Source organism: Hyaena hyaena, unplaced genomic scaffold (genome assembly GCF_003009895.1).
Source record: "Hyaena hyaena isolate Hyena2069 unplaced genomic scaffold, ASM300989v1 scaffold_1415, whole genome shotgun sequence".
In the NCBI taxonomy this organism is placed as follows: domain Eukaryota; kingdom Metazoa; phylum Chordata; class Mammalia; order Carnivora; family Hyaenidae; genus Hyaena; species Hyaena hyaena.
Genome location: NW_024082050.1, coordinates 91,498 through 112,275, shown reverse-complemented (window position 1 = coordinate 112,275; position 20,778 = coordinate 91,498). Strand labels below are relative to the sequence as shown.

Below are 20,778 nucleotides of genomic sequence, written 5' to 3'. Positions count from 1 at the left end.
AACTCTACCCTCAAGAAGATGGTAGGCCAGTAGGTAAAAATGACAGCTAGTGCACAAGGTACAAAGTGACATTTACCAGAAGGAATAAAATGCTCTGGACATCCAAGTCAGAAGAGAATGCTTCCAGACAGAGGAATCAGGGGAAAATGTTATGGAGAAAGTGGCATTTCAGCTAAATTCTAAACTATGAATTGGAGGCGGGCAGGAGAAAAGCCCAGGAAGGAGGGGAATTTGAGAGAGAAGAAAGGGTAAAAGGAACAGCATGGAAACTGGGAAAATAAGTTGGTTTGTGCATCTTGTGTAGTGGCTGACTGGCCAGATGATAGAGCCCAGAGTGTAGGGATAAGGAATGCAGATAACGTTCATTAGATACTAAAACCTTATTGCAAGGTTTCAGCAGACAGCATGGTAAGACCTGGGTCTTAGCTGTGTACAACGTGCATTAGGTAAATGGAGAAAGGTTAATATCCACTGGAAACCACAGACTCTGCACGTTTTCTAGGGCAGTAGCAGTGAAAGGTACCAAGGAACAGTTCTGGGGAGGGGAGGGAGAAGCTTTCAGATTAGAACCCACTTCAGGTGAGAGAGGGCATCGGAGATATTGCAGAGATGGAATTATTGGGAATTGAGAGCTCCCTTTTTGGCTGCCTCAGTGTCTCCACAGATTTCTTCTGTTGGGGATGGGGGAGGGGTGGTGACAATATCAAGTTGAGTGAGTTCAGTTGTGGATGGGAAAGCCATAAAAGAGGATCCTGGGGACTGGCAAGAGAAGAGAGGGCTTGAATGAAGAGAGGAGCAGCATGGCTGGAGAGGAAGGGGCAGAGCCAAAGACAGTTTTGAGATGGAAAGAACAAAGGTAAAGCTTTGAAACTCTTCCCCCGGGATCTCGTGACCTGCACCATCCTGCAAGCTGCTGTGTTGCCTAGGTGACCGGGAGCAGCAGGGGGTTTTGGATGTGTGGAACTCGGGATGGAAGGAAAGGTTGGAAGGGAGCCAGGAGGGTTGAGCAAGGGAGGCTGCCCTGGTGTTCAAAAAAAAAGTTAAAAGCCCTCTAAAAGGGAAAAGTGGTGCTTTCGGGATGCAGCCAGTCTTGTGAAACAGAACGCGACTATTGCAGAGAAGTGAGGCACAAATGTGATCCGACTTCATGCCTGTGTCTTGAATCAAAGTGACATCAGAAATTTACTGAACTTGTAGTATTATGTCATCAGTTATTGGACAAAACTGTAGAATATGTGTGTCTAAATAAAAAAATAAATGTAAAGGAAGTATATTTTGTGCTGTGATATCTCAGGGAGGGTTTAAGGCAAATTAATAACAGATCATATTGAATTTTATTAACAGTTTTGACAACATTTGATTATTCCCTACATGTTTATATTTTTTCTCCCTCCATTCTCTCTTGGTTCTCCATCTCTGTCTCTCCCTTCCCTCTCTGTTTTCCTTCCTTCCTTCCTTCCTTCCTTCCTTCCTTCCTTCCTTCCTTCCTTCCTTCCTTCCTTCCTTCCTCTACTCTCACTCATAGTAGCCAGTTGTTGAAGCCTATTCATGGACACCCGAGACTTCAGAATTTTTTCCCCATACCTCTCAATATTTTCTTCCCCTTCCTTTTTATTTCTGACAGTTCTCCTTGAACATTCATGGCTGGGTCTTATATGTCTTTTACATTCCCGATTTGTCACCATATTCAGGACACCAGCATATGTTTCATGCTACCTTTATTTATTCATTAGGCAGAATAATTTGACATTGAGTATCATTTCTGTTTGATAGATTCCCTGGTTGTTCATGCTGAAAACATGGCCTTTATTTAAAACATGTCTTTGGCCTGCTGTCATCTTGCGGAGCTTCCCACAGCCTCCACCACAGCCACTCAGCCATGAGCACATGCTACCTTTCTTCAAAATTAAAAGATGTCATATTTTATAGTTAATCGCTGTGTTACCCCTTCCCTCCAAAAACTTTCAATATGTAACATAAAATTATAAACGGTTTCACTGGTCTCACTTACATGTCCAAAATATTTTCACATTAATTAATTCAATACTACACTGCATTATTTATGTGCGCTCTATGCTCGCATTGGCTCTACTCCTGCAATTTCTCATATTACACTTACTCTTTTGCTTAAATATCAGATTTATTTTGCCTTATTTCTTATTTCGTTTCATGGCAAAATGGGCCCTTCTATTGAAGGTTCCAAAATGTACACTTGGTCCCATTCAAAGCAGTGACAACAGATGTAAGAATCACTATGATCAATTTAATGGGTATATTGAGGTACATGTAGTGTGTATACATATACACATGTGACCATTTGTTGCATTCATTTTTTGAAAGTAGCTCTTTATTTCTTTGATCAGCTTTCATTATATCTAAATATTTGTACCAAAAAATTCACTTTAGTTAGATCCTTACCTGATGTTGCCGCATCGAGTGGCATTCCCACCTTGCTTTTTTAAATGGGGATGGGTATAATTGTTTCCCAAGAGTCTCAAAAAATGTGAATTCTTATGTTTAATAAGTCAATTAATACCTAGTTCAGTAAAGTAAGACAGTAAAACAGGTTAACCAGTGTGTTATTTGCCTGGGTAGGTTCCCATTGTCTCCCTTGAGCAGAGCATTTTAAATGCAGTGTGACCTAAGTTTTAATGAGGAATATTCATGTTGGTTCTGAACCACCTCCCTAATGGCTTTCATTGCAACCTAGGGCATCTGTTTGGGTTAACTCTTTGATTTCCTTGTACTTCATGGTATGTATCACTCTACTGAAACAAAGAGCTGACCTAAAATGTAAGCAGCATAAGAGGGTGAGTGAATCTGCACAAAAAAGGAACATTTTGATTTCCACAGTGTCAGCCTCAGCTGCACTTGGGCCCCAGGTTGGCCACCATTTTAGCCAAAGCTTTTGTGGCTCTGAGAAAGACAGTATTGAGAAACACAGTTCTGGTGCTCGCTTTGGCACTGGCCAGCTGTGTGACCTTGGAACATCAGCCTCCTCTTTGGGCCTCGGTGTCTTATCTACAAGAGTTAGAAGAGGTGACCTTTAATGCCTTCTGGCCCTTAAATTCTCAGATTCTATGAAGGCCATGAGTCTTTCTGACACTAAAACCACATCATCACAAGACATCAAAGGATGAAAAACTAAGTGCAAATAAAGGTCGCATAAACACATTTAAAGACAAGTGCTTCCGGAACATCAAGGCTGGGGGCGGGGGGGGGGCGGTGTGAGCTCATGTTCATAGAAGCCTCTCAGAATTCTTCTTTAAAATGGGCTTAAACACCAGGCCAGTGTCAGCAGCATGGGAGGTTCAAGGATTTTTGCCCACAACTGGTATATTTTGTTGTCACTGCCTACCATATCTGATATACTTTATATATGTCAATGGTATTGAAAATATAGCCAGACACCAAAGAAGCAGCCAAAAACAAACAAAGCTTTATAATTATACAGAGTAGATTTGAATTTCTTGAGACATTTTCATGAAACTATGTATTGATATAACAAAAACAGACTCTAACAAAAACAGAAAAAGAAACTGGAAAAATGCTACAGATAACTCGAAAAGCAAATATTGACGATCATTTGGGCAGCAAAAGTGGTCTATTTGTTTACCTAGTTATTTGTTTCTTAAATGCTTCTGTGATACTTACTCTGTGCCAATCTGTTCTCCTTACTTTACAAATCGCTTTATTTTTACTTTCTAAATTTATTTTATGTCTGAATAACCCCATGAGGCAGGGATTGTAATTATACCCATTTGATACCTAAGGAGATTGAAGCACAGAGAGGTTCCATTATGTGTCCAGGTCCCACAGCTTGTCAGGAGCAGAGCCAGGATCTAAAACTAAGCAGACCAGCTCTGGCATCGGTGGTCTTGAGCTCCGTGGTCTGTGGCCTGTCATAGGTACTTCCTTAAGCCACCCCCGTATATTACAATAATGGAGGCTCATTCATTCACTCAGCAGTATCATTATGGCTGCATTTTAATTTTCATATTCCTGCAAGGCAATATTGAATGTGCATAACTAATGAGTTTCAGGAAAAGATTAAACTTATTTTGGTATATTTGGTTAAGAAATTGAGGTCCCCTGTACATTTTCCGATTCTCATTCGTAATAGTTCATTTTTTATTGTTGTTTTATTCTTTACATAAGGTGTCAAATCCCAACTGTCTGAAAACCGCAACTTCACTCAGTACTTTCAGATTTATCACATAATTGATTTGGGTTTCACTGTATTTAAAATTAGAGTAAAGCTATGTTGAAATGAGCCACCATATTAACTTTCTAAATATATGATAATACCAAGGGAGAAGGCAGCTGTAATTTAATTTGTAAAATGTCTAAATATGATTTCTTTTCTAGACCAAGAAATAAGGCATTGTCTGTAATTCCCTTATATAATCCCCTCCAACTTCAAGCAAAATAAATAAACTATTTAGCATACATAGAATTATTTGAGATTGACTAGGAGTACTATGAAGCCTATAATAGGCATTTAATGTATCGTGTGTCAAATTGTCAACCCGGCTTTTCTATCGTTTCCTTTTTGTTTTATCGATGAGCAGACTATTTGCTCAGTATTGAACATTGGTTTTAGGAAATAGACCTAAATAAAGTAGAACACCAAACCATTCAGCAGGATGGTTTCTCTAAAGAGTACAACCCTTTCACTTGGCTCTAAAGCAAGGGCATCCTTAGTCCACAGAAATCTCTTAACCTGCTCGTGGGCTCTGCTAATATCCAGTGACCTCCTTTGAAGTGCCAGCTCATTCCAGGCTCGCCTTTCCCACTTAAGGTTATATATTGTACAGCAGGATCCCAATTAGCAGAAATCAATGAAGAGGAAAACATGATATTAGCCAGAGAATATTTTATTTAAATTGTAGCGTGTGATAAAATACATAAAAATAGAGTTGCTTCATCTCATGAAAGCAACCTGAAATTCAAGAATTGGTTGGAAATACATGGTTGGGAACTATAGAGGGAAGGAGGAGGGGCCGTGCTCAAAATGAGAACTGCTTCCTGTACCAAAAGAAAAAGAAATTTCTTTTTGCTCTAAATCTAAATTTGGCATGTGGCTTCTTTCCATAGCTCTGGGGTGGATTCGACAGTGTATTTTCCAGATCAGCACACCCACTTCAGATCTGTGACACCGGCCAGGCAGCCTGAATCAATGAATCTGAAAGCCTCAAAGAGCATGGACCTTGGTAAGTGAGGGTGAGTGACACACAGGTCAGCACTCCAGCCCCAGCCCATCTGTCTTCCCCAACTTCCTCCTTTTGTTATTTCAGCTCCAACCTTAGGGGGCAAAAGTGTGCAGAAGCCTGGAGGAGGGGGTAGCGCTCATCCCATTGTCCTGTCTCGTCTCACACGTTTAATTGTAATTACCCCCATTTTAAAAGAGAGAGAAATGATATTTTTATAAAGTGTTCATGTAGGTCAGAACAATAGGATTATTCCTTCTGGATGATCTGAATGCCATAAGCATCAGTTAAGTCACCTGCTTTGTATGTGTACTCTCACCTCTGCCAGAGTCTTTGCATTTCTCACGCGCATGCCTGTTGCAGGGTCTGGGAAGAGAGTGTGATTTCCCATCTCTGTGCAATCACTAGGCGTAGCAGCAATGGGAAGGCTTAGGTCTTTAAATGTCCATCTCCAGATCCTGTTAACACTGGAGAGAAAAAGAATCCCAGGGTTTGCCAGATCGAGGGTGTCAAGGTGCCCTGGGTCCATGCCTGAACTCCCTCATTGAGGTTCTGAGCTCTGCAGGGAATTTCTGGGTGACTGTTGGCTGCTAGGGCAGACCGAGGGCCCCTGCAAACTGTTCTCCAGGTCCTAGGATGTGGGACTCCAGACGACATCTCAGACACCCAAGAATATTGCTGTGCCCTCGTGGGCTTTTAGAGAGAGTGGATTATGAGAGAAGGGTGCCGGTGCAAAATCAGTCTTCAGCAAATAATCATTGCTGCTGGGTGCTCGCAGGCCGTGCTTTGCAAATGTTTTTTTTTTTTTTTCTTGAGGTGTATTACATATTTCATTACTGCAATAAGAATATAGAATTGTCAAAACTGTGCGCTCCACCAAACAATCTGATAAATAGTGCTTATCTGTTATTTAGATAAGTTCAGAAAAAGCGGGGTCAGGATGAAACAAGGGAAATTGATTCTATTTTCTATACATTAACTAGATCGCTGGGATACATTTGCTCTAATCACCTGTAGTGAGAGAGTCATAGAAAGCCTGAGCACTGATCGGAAAGGGGATTTTCTTGTGTGTAAACCTTTGATTACTCCTTCGGTCATCTGTGACAGTGACCAAGGTTATTACTAGTAATTTGAGGAACACTTGATTTTTACAAAGTGCTTGATAAGCATTTTTTATCCTGTCTTTCTAATTTCTTCATGAGGAAAATGAATGGATAAAAACTTCTTTTAATTTGGGGCAAGAATATATTACTGTTTTCTCCATTTAATTAATACAAAAAGTGACCAGTAATACAGTTCCAAAAAAAAAAAAAAAAATCTCTGCAAAAGAAAAAAAAAACACCGATTTTAAGAAAGAAAAAATGTTGTCAAATCTATAAGAATAAAATCTAAAGCATATCCAGAAACATTATTTCTGTTTATATTTTTTATTACTGAAAACTTTGTAAGAAGTTTTCTTTTTTAAATTGAAATAGCCCTTGGAAAATATGTAAAGCCAGCAGTCACTCTTCGCATTGTATTGTAATAATACCATAAATGACAATAGTAAGGTTTGCTCAATTTACATAATTGGACAGAGGTCATGAGCTCTTTTATTCAGGACATAAGTGCCAAAGCATTGGCGTTAAATGCACCATACAGCAGAAGCGGTAAAATATGGTTAAAGAAACATTCTATATACCATCAAAGCTTGGTGTCTTCCAGGAAACACCAAATTAAAGCTTAGAGTCTTGCAGAGGGCCCCAAGGGTCAACATTCTAGAGACATTCTGGACCCCTCTCCCCAGAACAATTGAATGAGCTCAGTAGATGTGTTGGTTTTCTTAGTGAATAAACTCAGATGATATCGGAATGGTAAACATTTGGAAGTGTCTTTCCTGTTTGATTAGGTGAAAAGAATATTGTTTAGTTTTCTATAAATAGCACTGGGTCAATGTAAGGGATTAATAAATTTACTAAAAAAGTTGGTGGCTATGCTTATAGGCTCGCAGGATCAAGATCCAATCTTCAAAGTAAAAAATAAATAATCAAACACTCAATCCAAAGTTTTAAGGCTGAATCTCAAATTAATGTTATTTGGCTATTTTGGACCTGGAAAAATAGCAGTTTCATATGGTACAAAATTAAAAAGAGAAAACCTTTTATTTATCCTGTAGTTTATGTTGGATAGTTCTCCTTGACAGAATCTGCAGGAATCTTTGAAGGCTGACAGTCCCCATTAGTACCTTCTTTGTTTTTATTTCATTCTTGCCGTTGAGCCTAACCTAGTATTTTAACTTGCGTATTATGTTCAAGTTACTTTAAAGCTGAGTTCCATTTACTTGATTTCACTTACGTTTCTAAAAATAGACAACTCTTGTGAGAAAAAAGCCACCTTACCCCCAGATACAAACATGATTTAAAAATATTTTGCTCTGTATACATAGCACTCTATTTGCTGTACTGTCCGTGTATGTATATCACATATTACATTTCTTTATGATAGTTGTATAGTGTCTTATCAGTGCATCTGGGTTGACAATTTACTTTTCCCTTTTTGACTGAATTTGGGATTGAGAGAAAGGGGAATTTTTTGGGGTGTCTTTTTTGGAGGGTCCTTTTGTCTTTCATTCTATGATTTACCTGTTTCTATCCTTTGCCAAAAATGTTTCAGTTTCTTATTTTTTTATATTTAGAATGTTGTTATGTATATGGCAGATAATTTCTTGCATCCATTATTTGTCTTCTTAGTTTGATTGTTATATCCTTTACTATAAAAAAGATTTTAGTCTCATAGTAAAAAATTTCCATCTTGATGACTTTTAGGCTTTATACTTGCCATATTATTTTCTTCTATTTCCTTTAAATCATTTTATTTTTGTTTATTTAGTTTGAGAGAAAGAGATAGAGTGAGTAGGGGAGGGGTAGAGAGATAGGGAGAGAGAGAATCCCAAGCAGGCTCCACACTGTCAGCACAGAGCCTGACGCAGGGCTCAAACTCATGAAGTATGAGATCATGAACTGAGCCAAAATCAAGAGCTGGACACACTTAACTGACTGAGTCACCCAGGTGCCCTAAAGGATTTTTTTAATGTTTACCAGTCTGTAATTTATTATCCACAGTGAATGAGGCGGAAAAATGTTTATTCGTGATAATGGGCAAATTATCAATAACATTTATTGACTATTCCATCCTTTCCCCATTAATTCAGAATGCAATAACATTAAATACTAAGTTTCCTTACATGCATGGGTCAGTTTCTAGACATGTTCTATTGACACATTTGACTATTCCTTGCCAGTGTCACCTTGTCTGTGTTACGCAATTTCATTGTATTTTGATAATTTACTAGGAAAAAGGTCCTCTGATTTTTCTTCTTTGATAAAATCAGTTTGGCTCCTCATATATATTCTCCCACGTGAACTTTATTTAGATCAGCTTATCAAAATGAACTAAAAAATTAAACAAGAATGCTTCCACTGTGTATGTGCGTACTATATGCATGTGCCCATTAATTATGACTACTCTGATGCTTCCTGATAGAAGAAATGTTTTTATCAAGTTAAATAAATTTCCTTATATTCCTAGCTTCTTAAAAAGTTTATTTGCTCATTTTGTTTAATCCGTAGTAGATGTTTATTTTATTAAGTGATTTTTAATGATCTATACAGAAAGACCATGTATATTTTGTTCTTTATTCTATTAACATAGTGAATAATATTAATAGATTCCCCAATATTCAATCTCTGTTCTTTCGGAATTACTTTCAGTTTTTCTCTGTGTTAAAAAAGGTAGACTCGAATAGTACATTATATGTGCTCTAAAATGTAGGTATAAAACTTTGATTACAATTCTACTCCATGTCATTAAGTCCTATATAGCCATTACAGATTGTTTTTGAGGCTATTCTGCCTCAGTATTTTGGGAAATACTTTCGTGGGCATGCATGTGGCCATGTTTAAGTCAGATCAGAATGATTAAAATGATGAATAAAAGGAAATTTATTTTTAAATAATTGGATGGAACTATGCTTATTCAAAGGGGTTAGGGTGTCGTTTTCTGGGTTTTCCAGAAAATCAATCTTTTCCTCCTAATTGTAGACTTTCCTCTATTTATTTAAATTACCCGAATTACTATGTTCAGTCTGGATCCCTTTAATTTCCTCCTAATTGAGCTGGTGTGGGTGTTGAGTCGGAAGCTCTCAGGAGCTGAATAACACAGCTGCCTCTTTGGCCTTTGGCGCAGGGTTTTCCCCCAAAGAGCTGCCCTTTTTGGCAGTATGCCAGAGAGTTACATTCGAAGACTTTCTGATGAGACATAAACATCTTTAATTTCCAAGCCTGGTGTTGTATGACCCTGTAATACTATCTAAGAATGAATCTGAATTGTTCAAGGGACGGCACCTCAGTATTTTGGCCCATCCCATGACCTAATCTCTAGGCCCATTCCAAGTTCAGTTCAAAATGTTATTTCCCACACGATTTCTATTTTTGGAGAGTTTTTACTTTTGTTTCAAAGTGGCCTTCTCCCATTTCAGAAGTGTGATCCGTAACTCAGGGAAGACTGAGGACGGTGCAGATGCTAGATGCTGGCCAGCTGTCCTGCCTCTGTTCAATAAGAGGAAATGAGCTAAAAGTGAGGCCTGAGACAGTCAGACACAAGTTCAGGAAGTTCCCTGACAATGAAGATTGTTAGCATTCCATGTCCCGTAGACTCTTACAAAAGTACATGTGCCTTGAATGACCTCCCCCTAAAATCAAGATGATATATAAATTGGCTGATTTTCTTCCAAGATCTATAATTCAGCACTTGTACTTTTCTGTTACTTGCTTGTTCTAAAATTTAAGATAGAAAATGTTTGTAGACGCCCACCATAGTTAAAGGAAATTGTAAATTAGCTGATTTCTAATGTCAACAAGGGTAAATAAGTATTTAGGTCATGTTTTGAATATAACTCTTTCATACATATCAGACATACCTCTCAGAGTAGTTAGGTATCTCTAGCATTGGATCGAAGATGGGCATGGAAAAAGTTAATTAAACCCACTCCACTATTCCAATAATTTCTTCTTAAGATGATTTTCTGGGCATGCATGTGCAAGCATCCACAGGGATTCAGGGCAGTCTCAGCTCCCCACTGCCTCACGAGCCTAGCTGCCTGGCCTGTGTCTGCAGGTGCCCAGAGGTGAGTGGAGAATCGAAGCTCCCCAAAGCCTCCTCAGCTCAAATCCTCGGGGCCTGCATGACACAAAACCCACTGTCACACACACACAAAAAAAAAAAAGTTTTTTTTTTTTTGTACAGAAAGTTATTTCCATATGTATTCTTCGCAATAAGACAAAAGTCCTGAATTCTAAATACAGAAAATGTTTATAAAACTATGTTCAGATATTGTGATGAGGGCTTATCAGCCAATATATATTATGTATTCCATGTAATATGTTAATATAGATCTTACCGTGAATGTATATGCATATCCACCCATCTTCATTGTCCATCAACAATCAATACCCTTGAAGACCATGAAAGCCGAATCATATACTGCTGGTTAAGTTATAAGTGACTCATTTAAAAAAATCAAAAACAGAAACTTGGTTGGTAAGGAAGGATTCATGGTAACACTAAAAGAGGGGGCCTGTTAACTCTCTCTTAAAGACCAGAAAGAGGACAAGGATATAGTCAAGCGTATGCCTTAAATCTCAGAAGTCAAAATTAAGGCATTGCAGAAAATGTTTATCATTCATTTAAACAAATGTTTATTGAGTGCCTATTGTGTGCCAGGAAATAAAATAAACACAGAGGCTTCAGCAGAAAATGAGAGAAGTGGTGTCTGCTGCGTGTATCTAGATAGAAAGTCTAACAGGAAAGGAAAACCCAAGAGTTAAGGAAAGATTCCCAAGAGGAAATTCTGACATTATGATGATAACTTATCTCCAAGAGGAAGAAAAGAGAGAAGCATCTGAAGATACTAGTGGGGCTGCTTCGAGAACTTACTGATAACCTTGGCTGTGGAGCGGGGAGGAGGAGAAAAGCAAATGGTTAAAAAGACAAAGGAACGCAAGAGAGCGTAACAGTCATCTACAAGAATAAATGCAGGAAGAGCTGAACAGCTGCTCGAAGCTTGCAAAACCTGTAAGAGTTAGACAGCCAGGCTATTTTTAGAGCACGAGAAAGAAAGTGTGTGAGGGGCCCATTGTTTAGAGCACCTAACAGCTGTCAGGTGGAACGCATAGCCACCCGGTTCCTGTGTTAATTTTATCTTCATGCACACAAGAGAGTGATGTTCAAACTGGAAAAGCATGGCTGCCAGCGAATGGAAGTAGGCAGTTTATATTTCTGCACGCTAAGAGGATTGTGCTCATAAAACGACTGTCCCTGATCATTAGAAATTACGAAGAGTAGGCCTCTCACTGGAGAACAGAAAGTAAATTACCAGCTTTCACAAAGATGATGCATACCAGGAGCAACTGGTAAAACTGCGGATCTCAACGCCGATCCTCAAAGAAGTGCCATGTTTGTGAAATGAAAAGAGGAAAAGAGAAGTGGTGGTCACAGCAGCCTCCGTGAGAGGGGCTCTCTAAAACAACCGAGGTCTCCTTTCCTTTTTGATTGCATTTCTAGACTGATAATTCAGGGAAATGTTATCATTTACTTTGATCTTTCTAATGGCATTTCAATTTTTGATCGGGACTTCTAGGCCAAATTATACAGGAAAGTAGGTAGGAGCATTCGAATGCCCTTTCCCAAAATGTGCTAATTAAGGCTTATTGTCATTCTGAAAGGAATTCAGTAACATAGAGGACTCTGTACTTGGTGCTTCTCATTATATCCTAAACAGAATTTGATGAAGAGTGGACCTGTATAACTTGGGTGAAGGTATTAAAGGCATTCTTATCAAATTTTCAATAGGTGCTGCCTCAGAGAATTGGGTGATATGTTAGATTGACAATATTTGTGTTTACGTGATTTCTGCAGAATTGAAGAAGGTAGAATTTAACAAAGACTGACGCATCCATCTAACAGGTATTTGTCGGCCCTTCATAATATCCCAGGCAATATCCTGGGTGAATAAGACAAAAGCTTCTCTCCTGTTGTGTTTTCATTCTGGTAGGGTAAAAAGACAATAGCCTTGTACCCAACACACACACACACACACACACACACACACACACACACACACACACAATTTCAGATAGAGGTGATTTCTCTGAAGCCAAATTCAGATAGTGATGAAGACTGGGGACAGGTAAGCCTTTTCTTGGATACAGTGGTGAAACATAGAGGTAATGTCCTAAAGTCAGGTTAAAGAAATCATTTGTACAAGTGTAGGGTTTTAGGAGGCCTTGTGTAATAATAGTTACTGAGGAGGCCCTGGTTTTTAGCTGCTTGCCTGGGATGGCCAACCCCAAAGGTAGTTCTGTGTTGGCAGATCAGGGAAGACAACAGTTTCCCTGGACCCTGGTCTCATCCTAACACATCTAGAGCACTACATTTGAGTTGGGCTGCTGTATTTAAACAGAGACAAAAACAGGGTAGAAGGCATCCAGATACTGATGACAAGCCTAGAAATCATGTCTGATTCAAAACAAAACAACAGAAGTAGTTGAAAGAAAGAAAGCTATCTTGCCTGGAAGAATGATGCCTTAGGAAGTGTATGAGAGGCCTCCCCTGGTATTTTCACAGCTACTATTGAAAAATTCAAATCTGCGGGGCGCCTGGGTGGCTCAGTCATTTGAGCATCAGACTTTGGCTCAGGACATGATCTCACGGTTTGTGGCTTTGAGCCCCATGTCGGGCTCTGTGTTGACAGCTCAGAGCCTGGAGCCTGCTTCAGATTCTGTGTCTCCCTCTCTCTCTGCCCCTCCGCTGCTACTGCTCTCTCAGAAATAAACAAACACTAAAAAACTAAACAAGAAAAGCTCAAATCTGCTTCAAGTTGAATCTGCACCACAAATACATCAGGTGATGATAGCCACACCAGACTATGTACCACACTTACAGACTTTGACATCTATGAAAGTAATAATGATAGAAAGCTGAACTCTGGTTTGCAGTATATTTTGTATGCAAGAAAATAAATAGAAACATAAATATAAAATTCATCAGCCTTGTGGGAAAGGGGCCATAGTTTATTCTTCAGTTTTTGGTAAAGTATATAAGTTCTTTTTATTTTTTAGTGCATCTTAATATGTTTATATAGTTAACCACACAGGTTATAAGTGAAGTGGGTGGCTAGATGAAAACACATTAAATGAATTTACAGAAATTAGGTATCAAAAATCAGGCTGAATTCTAGGAGATGTCTCTGGTAAGAAAAGAAGAACAAATAAGGAAAACTTGCAATAACTGACTTGACAGACAGTTTATAGTGCTGCCATCCAAAGCGGGCCTCTTTCAAAACATCAAGAAAACCTGGAGCCTGCTTCAGATTCTGTGTCTCCCTCTTTCTCTGCCCCTCCCCTGCTCACACTCTGTCTCTCTGTCTCTGTCTCTCTCTCTGTCTCTCAAAATAAAATAAAAACATTAAAAAGATCAATAAAACCAACATTTGGGTCAAGTAAAACTTAACGTATAATTAAATTTTAGATAACTGCTGCAGTTAAGAGTGAAAATCCTTCAAAGACTAGTGTTAATATTAAATGAATCATAGAGATATAGATCACTTCTCTCTATCTGTAATATAACCAGATCATCATATTGGATACAGCAGAATAATGCAGATTCCATTTAAAATTAATTAGAATAACCATTTGGGTTGGAAACAGAGGGATAAAAATTCCTCTCTCTGCAAAGAACATGCTTCTCCTTCTATAAGTCTATATATGTCCTTTCTTATTAGAATTCCTAAAAAATATAATTTCAGTATATGTATTTTTAAGAATAAATCAACTTCGTTTTTATTATTTTAATTGGAAAATGATGCCTTCCGTGTAGAGACTACTTTTATGCCACAGGCATATCTCATTTCAGTGCACTTTGTTTTCCCGTGGTTTGCAGATACAGTGTTTCTTATGAATTGAAGGTCTATGGCGGCCTTGTGTAGAGCAAGTCTGTTGGCACCATTTTTTCAACAGCATTTGCTCACTTCGTGTCTCTATGTCACACGTTGGTAATTCTTGCAATATTTCAAGGTTTTTCTTTATTATCTTTGTTGTGATCTGTGATCAGTGATTATGACTTACTGAAAGTTCAAGTGACGGTTATCGTTTTTTAGAAATGAAGTGTTTTATAAATTAAGGTACGTACGTTGTTTTTTTAGACATACTGCTCTTGCACACTCAGTAGACTATAGTGTAAACATAACTTTTATCCGCACTGGGAAACTAAAACATTCATTTAACTTGCTTTATTGTGATATTCACTTTATTATGATGGTCTGGAACTGGGCAGTAACACCTCAGACGTATGCCTGTACCTGAAATGTTTTAGACTTGTCTGAAAGTTGTGCATCGCACATTCCAGGCCACCATGCTCATATACTGTACAATAAATAAGTGCACCCAAATCCTTTAAACACAGATGCTCTCATTTGCCATTGTTGAGTGACTTAGAGACACAACTCTCTTGTGTGCCTCCATCCAGAAAAAAAATCATCTTCAAAGCAAGGAGTGTCCTTCTTGATATAAAAAATACCTAACCTGAAGCCTAGTACATAAGGGAGTCAGTGCTACTTAGTAACAGCAGCAGCCATGGAAAGGGTAGTGGTAGTGGTAGTATTACAAGTGAGCCTGTACATCCCCTACACATTTTGCTTGTAATTGGTGATTGACTGCAACTGTTGATGTAAGGAAATTCTCTTCAAGTAAATATTGTGAAAATCTGGAGAAAAGGTTAGCTGCGGATTTCATATGTAGACCTTTAATTCAATCACAGGGACACAAATGGTTTCAGATGTTGTCATGTGGTTTTACACAACACTTCTATCTTCTTAACCTAGGGCATTGCTTGGAGGAATATGTAGATAATTTAAAAATTTAGTGTCTGGAAGAGGAACTTAAAGGTCTCATTTCCCACAAGAGATACAAAGAAACTTCATAGAGTTTGGAAATGTTTATAACTGAACCTTAACTAATGATATTACATCAATAATAAACCCATGCAGATCTTTATTAAATTAGCCTCTGTCTAGTTAGAGCTTTATTTGTGCTCTGATGGGAAGTCTTGATCAATGGAGAAACTGCCTTATCCTTTAGAACCGAAATTTTTGGGGCCCCTCTTAAAATTTGCATTAGTACATGAAGTGCTTTCTTCTTTATTTTGTGTCTCAGTTGAGACTCTGTATCTCAGATACATACAAGCATTTTAAACAAAGCCAAATACGAACCTTTTATTCTCACTTGTCTTCATTTTATAAACCATTGTTCATATTTAAATGAAATTCTGTATTCCTTTTTATGGAACTTTTATACTGATGTAAGAACATCTTCATAAAAATATGCTAAGAACACAGTCCAAAGAATGGAACAAAACATTTAAATTTTCCTTACCAAGATGAACCAAATCCATTTTAGTTGTTTTGAAGTGAGAGTTTCATTAGCTAAAAATAATATATATTAATATACAATTAAACACAGTATAATAGCATGTTGTATAAAATATATACATATATGGAGCACCTGGGTGGCTCAGTTGGTTAAGCATCCGATAACTTGCTCTCGGCTCAGGTCATGATCTCACAGTTCATGAGTTCAGCCCCACATCGGGCTCTACTTGGGATTTTGTCTCTCCATCTCTCTGCCCTTCCTCTGCTTGTGCTCCCTCTCTCTCTCAAAATAAATTAACTAAATTTTTTAAATATATAAGTATATGTTAGATGAAGTTTGGCAGTGTCATAATTATCTCTTATGAATGATATTTTGAGTGCTAAATATTTACTATCGGCAATAGTTTTTGTGGAGATTAAAATGACTGTAGGCAGGTACAACTATCTAGTTTTTAGATACAGTAGTTGCAGTTCTATTTTTTTTTTATTTTTTGACTGTTTCATTTTTATATAGTTTATTGTCAAGCTGGTTTCCATATAATACCCAGTGCTCATCCCAACAAGTGCCCTTCTCCGTGCCTGTCACCCATTTTCCCCTCTCCCCCCACCCCATCAACCCTCAGTTTGTTCTTAGTATTTAAGAGTCTCTTATGGTTTGCCTCTGTCCTCTCCTTAACTGTTTTCCCCCTAACCCTCCCCGATGGTCCTCTGTTAAGTTTCTCTTGTTCCACATATGAATAAAAACATATGGTATCTGTCCTTCTCTGCCTGACTTATTTTGCTCAGCATAACACCCTCAAGGTCCATCCATGTTGCTACACATGGCCAGATTCCATTCTTTCTCATTGCCATGTAGTATTCCATTGTATAGATAAACCACATCTTCTTGATCCATTCGTCCGTCCATGGATGGACACTTAGGCTCTTTCCATGTTTTGGCTATTGTTGAGAGTGCTGCTGTGAACATTGGGGTACATGTGCCCCTATGCATCAGCACTCCTGTATCCCTTGGGTAAATTCTTAGCAGTGCTATTGCTGGGTCATACAAGAGTTCTATTGTTAATTTTTTGAGGAACCTCCACACTGTTTTCCAGAGGGGCTGTGACATTTTACATTCCCACCAACAGTGTAGGAAGGTTCCCGTTTCTCCACATCCTTGCCACTATCTAGAGTCTCCTGATTTGTTCATTTTAGCCACTCTGACTGGTGTGAGGTGGTATCTCAGTGTGGTTTTGATTTGTATTTCCCTGATGAGGAGGGATGCTGAGCATCGTTTCATTGTCTGTTGGCCATCTGGATGTCTATCTGGATGTCCTCTTTGGAGAAGTGTCTGTTCATGTCTTCTGCCCATTTCTTCACTGGATTATTTGTTTTTCGGGTGTGGAGTTTGGTGAATTCCTTATAGATTTTGGATACTAGCCCTTTATCCGATATGTTATTTGCAACTGTCTTTTCCCGTTCTATCAGTTGCCTATTAGTTTTATGGATTGTTTTCTTTGCCGTGCAGAAGCTTTTTATCTTGATGAGCTCCCAATAGTATATTTTTGCTCTTGATTCCCTTGCCTTTGGAGATGTGTTGAGCAAGAAATTGCTGTGGCTGAGATCAAGGAGGTTGTTTCCTGCTTTCTCCTCTAGGGTTTTGATGGTTTCCTGTCTCACATTCAAGTCCTTCATCCATTTTGAGTTTATTTTCACGTATGGTGTAAGAAAGTGGTCTAGTTTCATTCTTCTGCATGTTGCTGTCCAGTTCTCCCAGCACCATCTGTTAAAGAGGCTGTCATTTTTCCATTCATTACTCTTTCCTGCTTTGTCAAAGATTAATTGGCCATACACTTGTGGGTCTAATTCTGGGTTCTCTATTCTATTCCATTGGTCTATGTGTCTATTTTTATGCCAGTACCATACTGTCTTTATGATTACAGTTTTGTAGTAGAGGCTTAAGTATGGGAGTGATGCCTCCCATTTTTGGTTTTCTTTCTCCTCCTTATTACTTTGGCTATTTGGGGTCTTTTGTGGTTGCATACAAATTTTAGTATCGTTTGTTCTAGCTTTCAGAAGAATGCTGGTGCAATTTTGATTGGGATCCCATCGAATGTGTAGACTGCTTTAGGTAGCACTGACATTTTAACTATTTATTCTTCTGATCCATGAGCATGTAATGTTTTTCCATCTCTCTGTGTCTTCTTCAGTTTCCTTCATAAGTTTTCTATAGTTTCAGCATACAGATCTTTATCTCTTTGGTTAAGATTATTCCTAGGTATTTTATGGGTTTGGGTGCAGTTGTGAATGGGATCAGTTTCTTGATTTCTCTTTCTGTTGCTTCACTACTGGTGTATAAAAATGCAACGAATTTCTGTACGTTGATTTTGTAGCCTGCGACTTTACTGAATTCAAGGATCAGTTATAGTAGACTTCTGGTGGAGTCTGTCGAGTTTTCCATGTAGAGTATCATGTCATCAGTTGCAATTCTTTAAAAAGCAAAGCATTTTTAGTCTTGTGTATTTTTTCTCATATATACATATTCATATTTTTATATTCTAATTTTCCCCAAAAGTTCATTGTACTGAGCATGTGCTTTTAAATGTGTGTCCTTTCAGAACAACCTACCTTGGATATTGTTCTCTATGTCTTTGCTTCTACAGCATTTTTTAATTGTAAAGTTTGCTCTTGAATAAATATAGCCTGATTTATCTGCTTAATGTTACAACATTTGGCCTGAAGAGTCATTTCCAATTCTTTGCTCTTAGAAATGTCAATGAATCGAACCTCCAAGTGCATTAAATTTGTAAACAATCATAATTATTTTTTCATTATATGTTTTTATAAGTATAATTTGTTGGCCAAATAGTGTATAAATATTTAAGGCTCTTGATGTAAATGACCACTTGCCCTCCAGAAAAGCACTTTTGTTTTTATCAGTAGGTATATGGAAGACTCTGGGAGTCATTTCATTCCATTTTCACCAGTTTTGTAGGCTTTTTTATTTTACATTTAAAATTGCTTCTGTGGCTACACATTTTTCATATATTTTTGTGTATATTCTATTGCAAATCATCTGAGCATTTCCTCTGTAAGGCTGAAAATTTCTAAATTAAATATCACTTTTTGAAAGTAAAACATTATTCTCTATTAAAGGTCAAATCTTAACTCTTGCTCATAGGGGAAAATAGATACTTTGCTTTTAATTTCCTAAAGCTAAATATGTTATCCACTCCAAAGTACATATTAATTAATATGTTTGTGAATTTCATTAAATGGTTAGAAAAATGTCTACCTAAACATGAATCAGAGGCAAAGCCAGAGCTTAGACTTACTTATGATAAAAACTGCTTAATCCAGGGTAAGTCAGTGTGTGTGTGTGTGTGTGTGTGGACACTTTACATACAGTGATAATGGCTGATTTAGAATACATTAGTACAAAGGCGGGCATCACCAGAAACACTCTTTTCTTTATAAGACTGAAAATTTGTTAAACACTTGAAAAAATAATTTCAGTCTCTTGTAAAATTTATGCTTCTATTGCTTCCTTCCTTCCTTTCCTCCTTCCTTCATTAAATAAATATTTAGAGAGTGCTTTCTTTGTGCCAGATAGTATTCTAAATAGTTGAGACGTATCTGTGATGACACAATATTTTATTTCTAGGTTACCTCTAGTAGAATAGTCTCATGAACAAAGTTTGGGAGATTAGGGATGTATATGGTAATAATAAAACAAATGAATAAAGATACTGGAAAGGAAATAAAATACCTAGAAATAAATTTAACTAAGGAGGTGAAAGACCTATACTCTGAAATCTATAATACATTGAAAGAAATTGAGGATGGCTCAAATGGAAGCACATTCCAGGCTCCTGGATTAGAAGAATTCATATTGTTAAAATGTCCATACTACCCAAAGCAATCTACAGATTCAGTGCAATCCTTATCAGAATTCCAAGTGCATTTTTCACAGAACTAGAACAAATAATCCTAAAGTTTGTGTGGAAGTTTCCAAGTAGCCAAAGCAATCTTGAGAAAGAAGAACAAAACTGGGGGTGTCACAATCCCAAATTTAAAGATGTACTACAAAGCTGTAGTAATCACAACAGTATGTTAGTGGCACACACACACACACACACACACACACACACACAGTGAATAAGCCCAAGCTTACATGGTCAATTTATGACAAAAGAGGAAAGGATATACAATAAGGAAAGGACAGTCTTTTCAATAAATGTGTTCAGAAAACTAGACCATTTACACCATACACAAATGTACCTAAATGTAAGACCTGAAACTATGAAACTCCTAAAGGAAAACATAAGCACTAATCCTTTGGACATCAGTCTTAGTGACATATTTATGGTATGTCTCCTCAGGCCAGGAAAACAAAAAGTAAACTATTGCTACTCTCAGCAAAATAAAAAGGTTTTTTCACAGCAAAGGAACCATCAGTAAAACAAAAAGGCGATCTACTGAATGGGAGATGGTATTTGCAAATAGCATAGCCAATAAGAGGTTAATATCCAAAATATATAATGAAGTTATATAATGCAATGCCAAAAACTCCCAAAAACCCCCCACACACAAAACAAAACAAAACAAAACAAAAAAACAATTAAAAAATGGGCAGGGGACCTAAATAGACTTTTTCTTCCCAGAGAAGACTCAGATGGCCAACATATACATGAAAAGGTGTTCAGCATCACTAATCATCAGGAAAATAAATGCAAATTGAAACTACAATGAGTTATCACCTCACACAAGTCAGAATGGCTACTGTCTAAAAGACAAGAAATAACAAGTGTTAGCAAGGGTATGGCGAAAAAGGAACCTTCATGCACTGTTAGCAGGAATGTAAATTGGTGCTACCACTTTGGAAAACAGTATGGAAATTCCTGAACAAAATTAAAAATAGAACTATGATATAATCCAGTAATTCCACTACTGGGTATTTACCCATATAAAATGAAAATACAAATTTTAAAACCTATATGCACCCCTGTGTTTATTGCAGCATTATTTACAATAGCCATAATATGGAATTACCCTAAGTACCTATCGATAGACCAAAGGATTAAGAAGATGTGGTATATATACATAAAGTTACCCATCCAAAAAAAA

General features: G+C 37.7%; 1 protein-coding gene across 1 annotated transcript in view; it reads left to right on the top strand.

The window, feature by feature from the left end:
* LOC120225452 (partitioning defective 3 homolog B-like) overlaps window positions 1-20,778 on the top strand; it is a 314,844-nt gene that overhangs the window by 213,209 nt on the left and 80,857 nt on the right. The window contains exon 14 of the mRNA XM_039223648.1: window positions 5,098-5,213. Within this exon, the coding sequence (XP_039079579.1) occupies window positions 5,098-5,213 (116 nt within the window). The remainder of the gene's footprint in view (window positions 1-5,097; window positions 5,214-20,778) is intronic.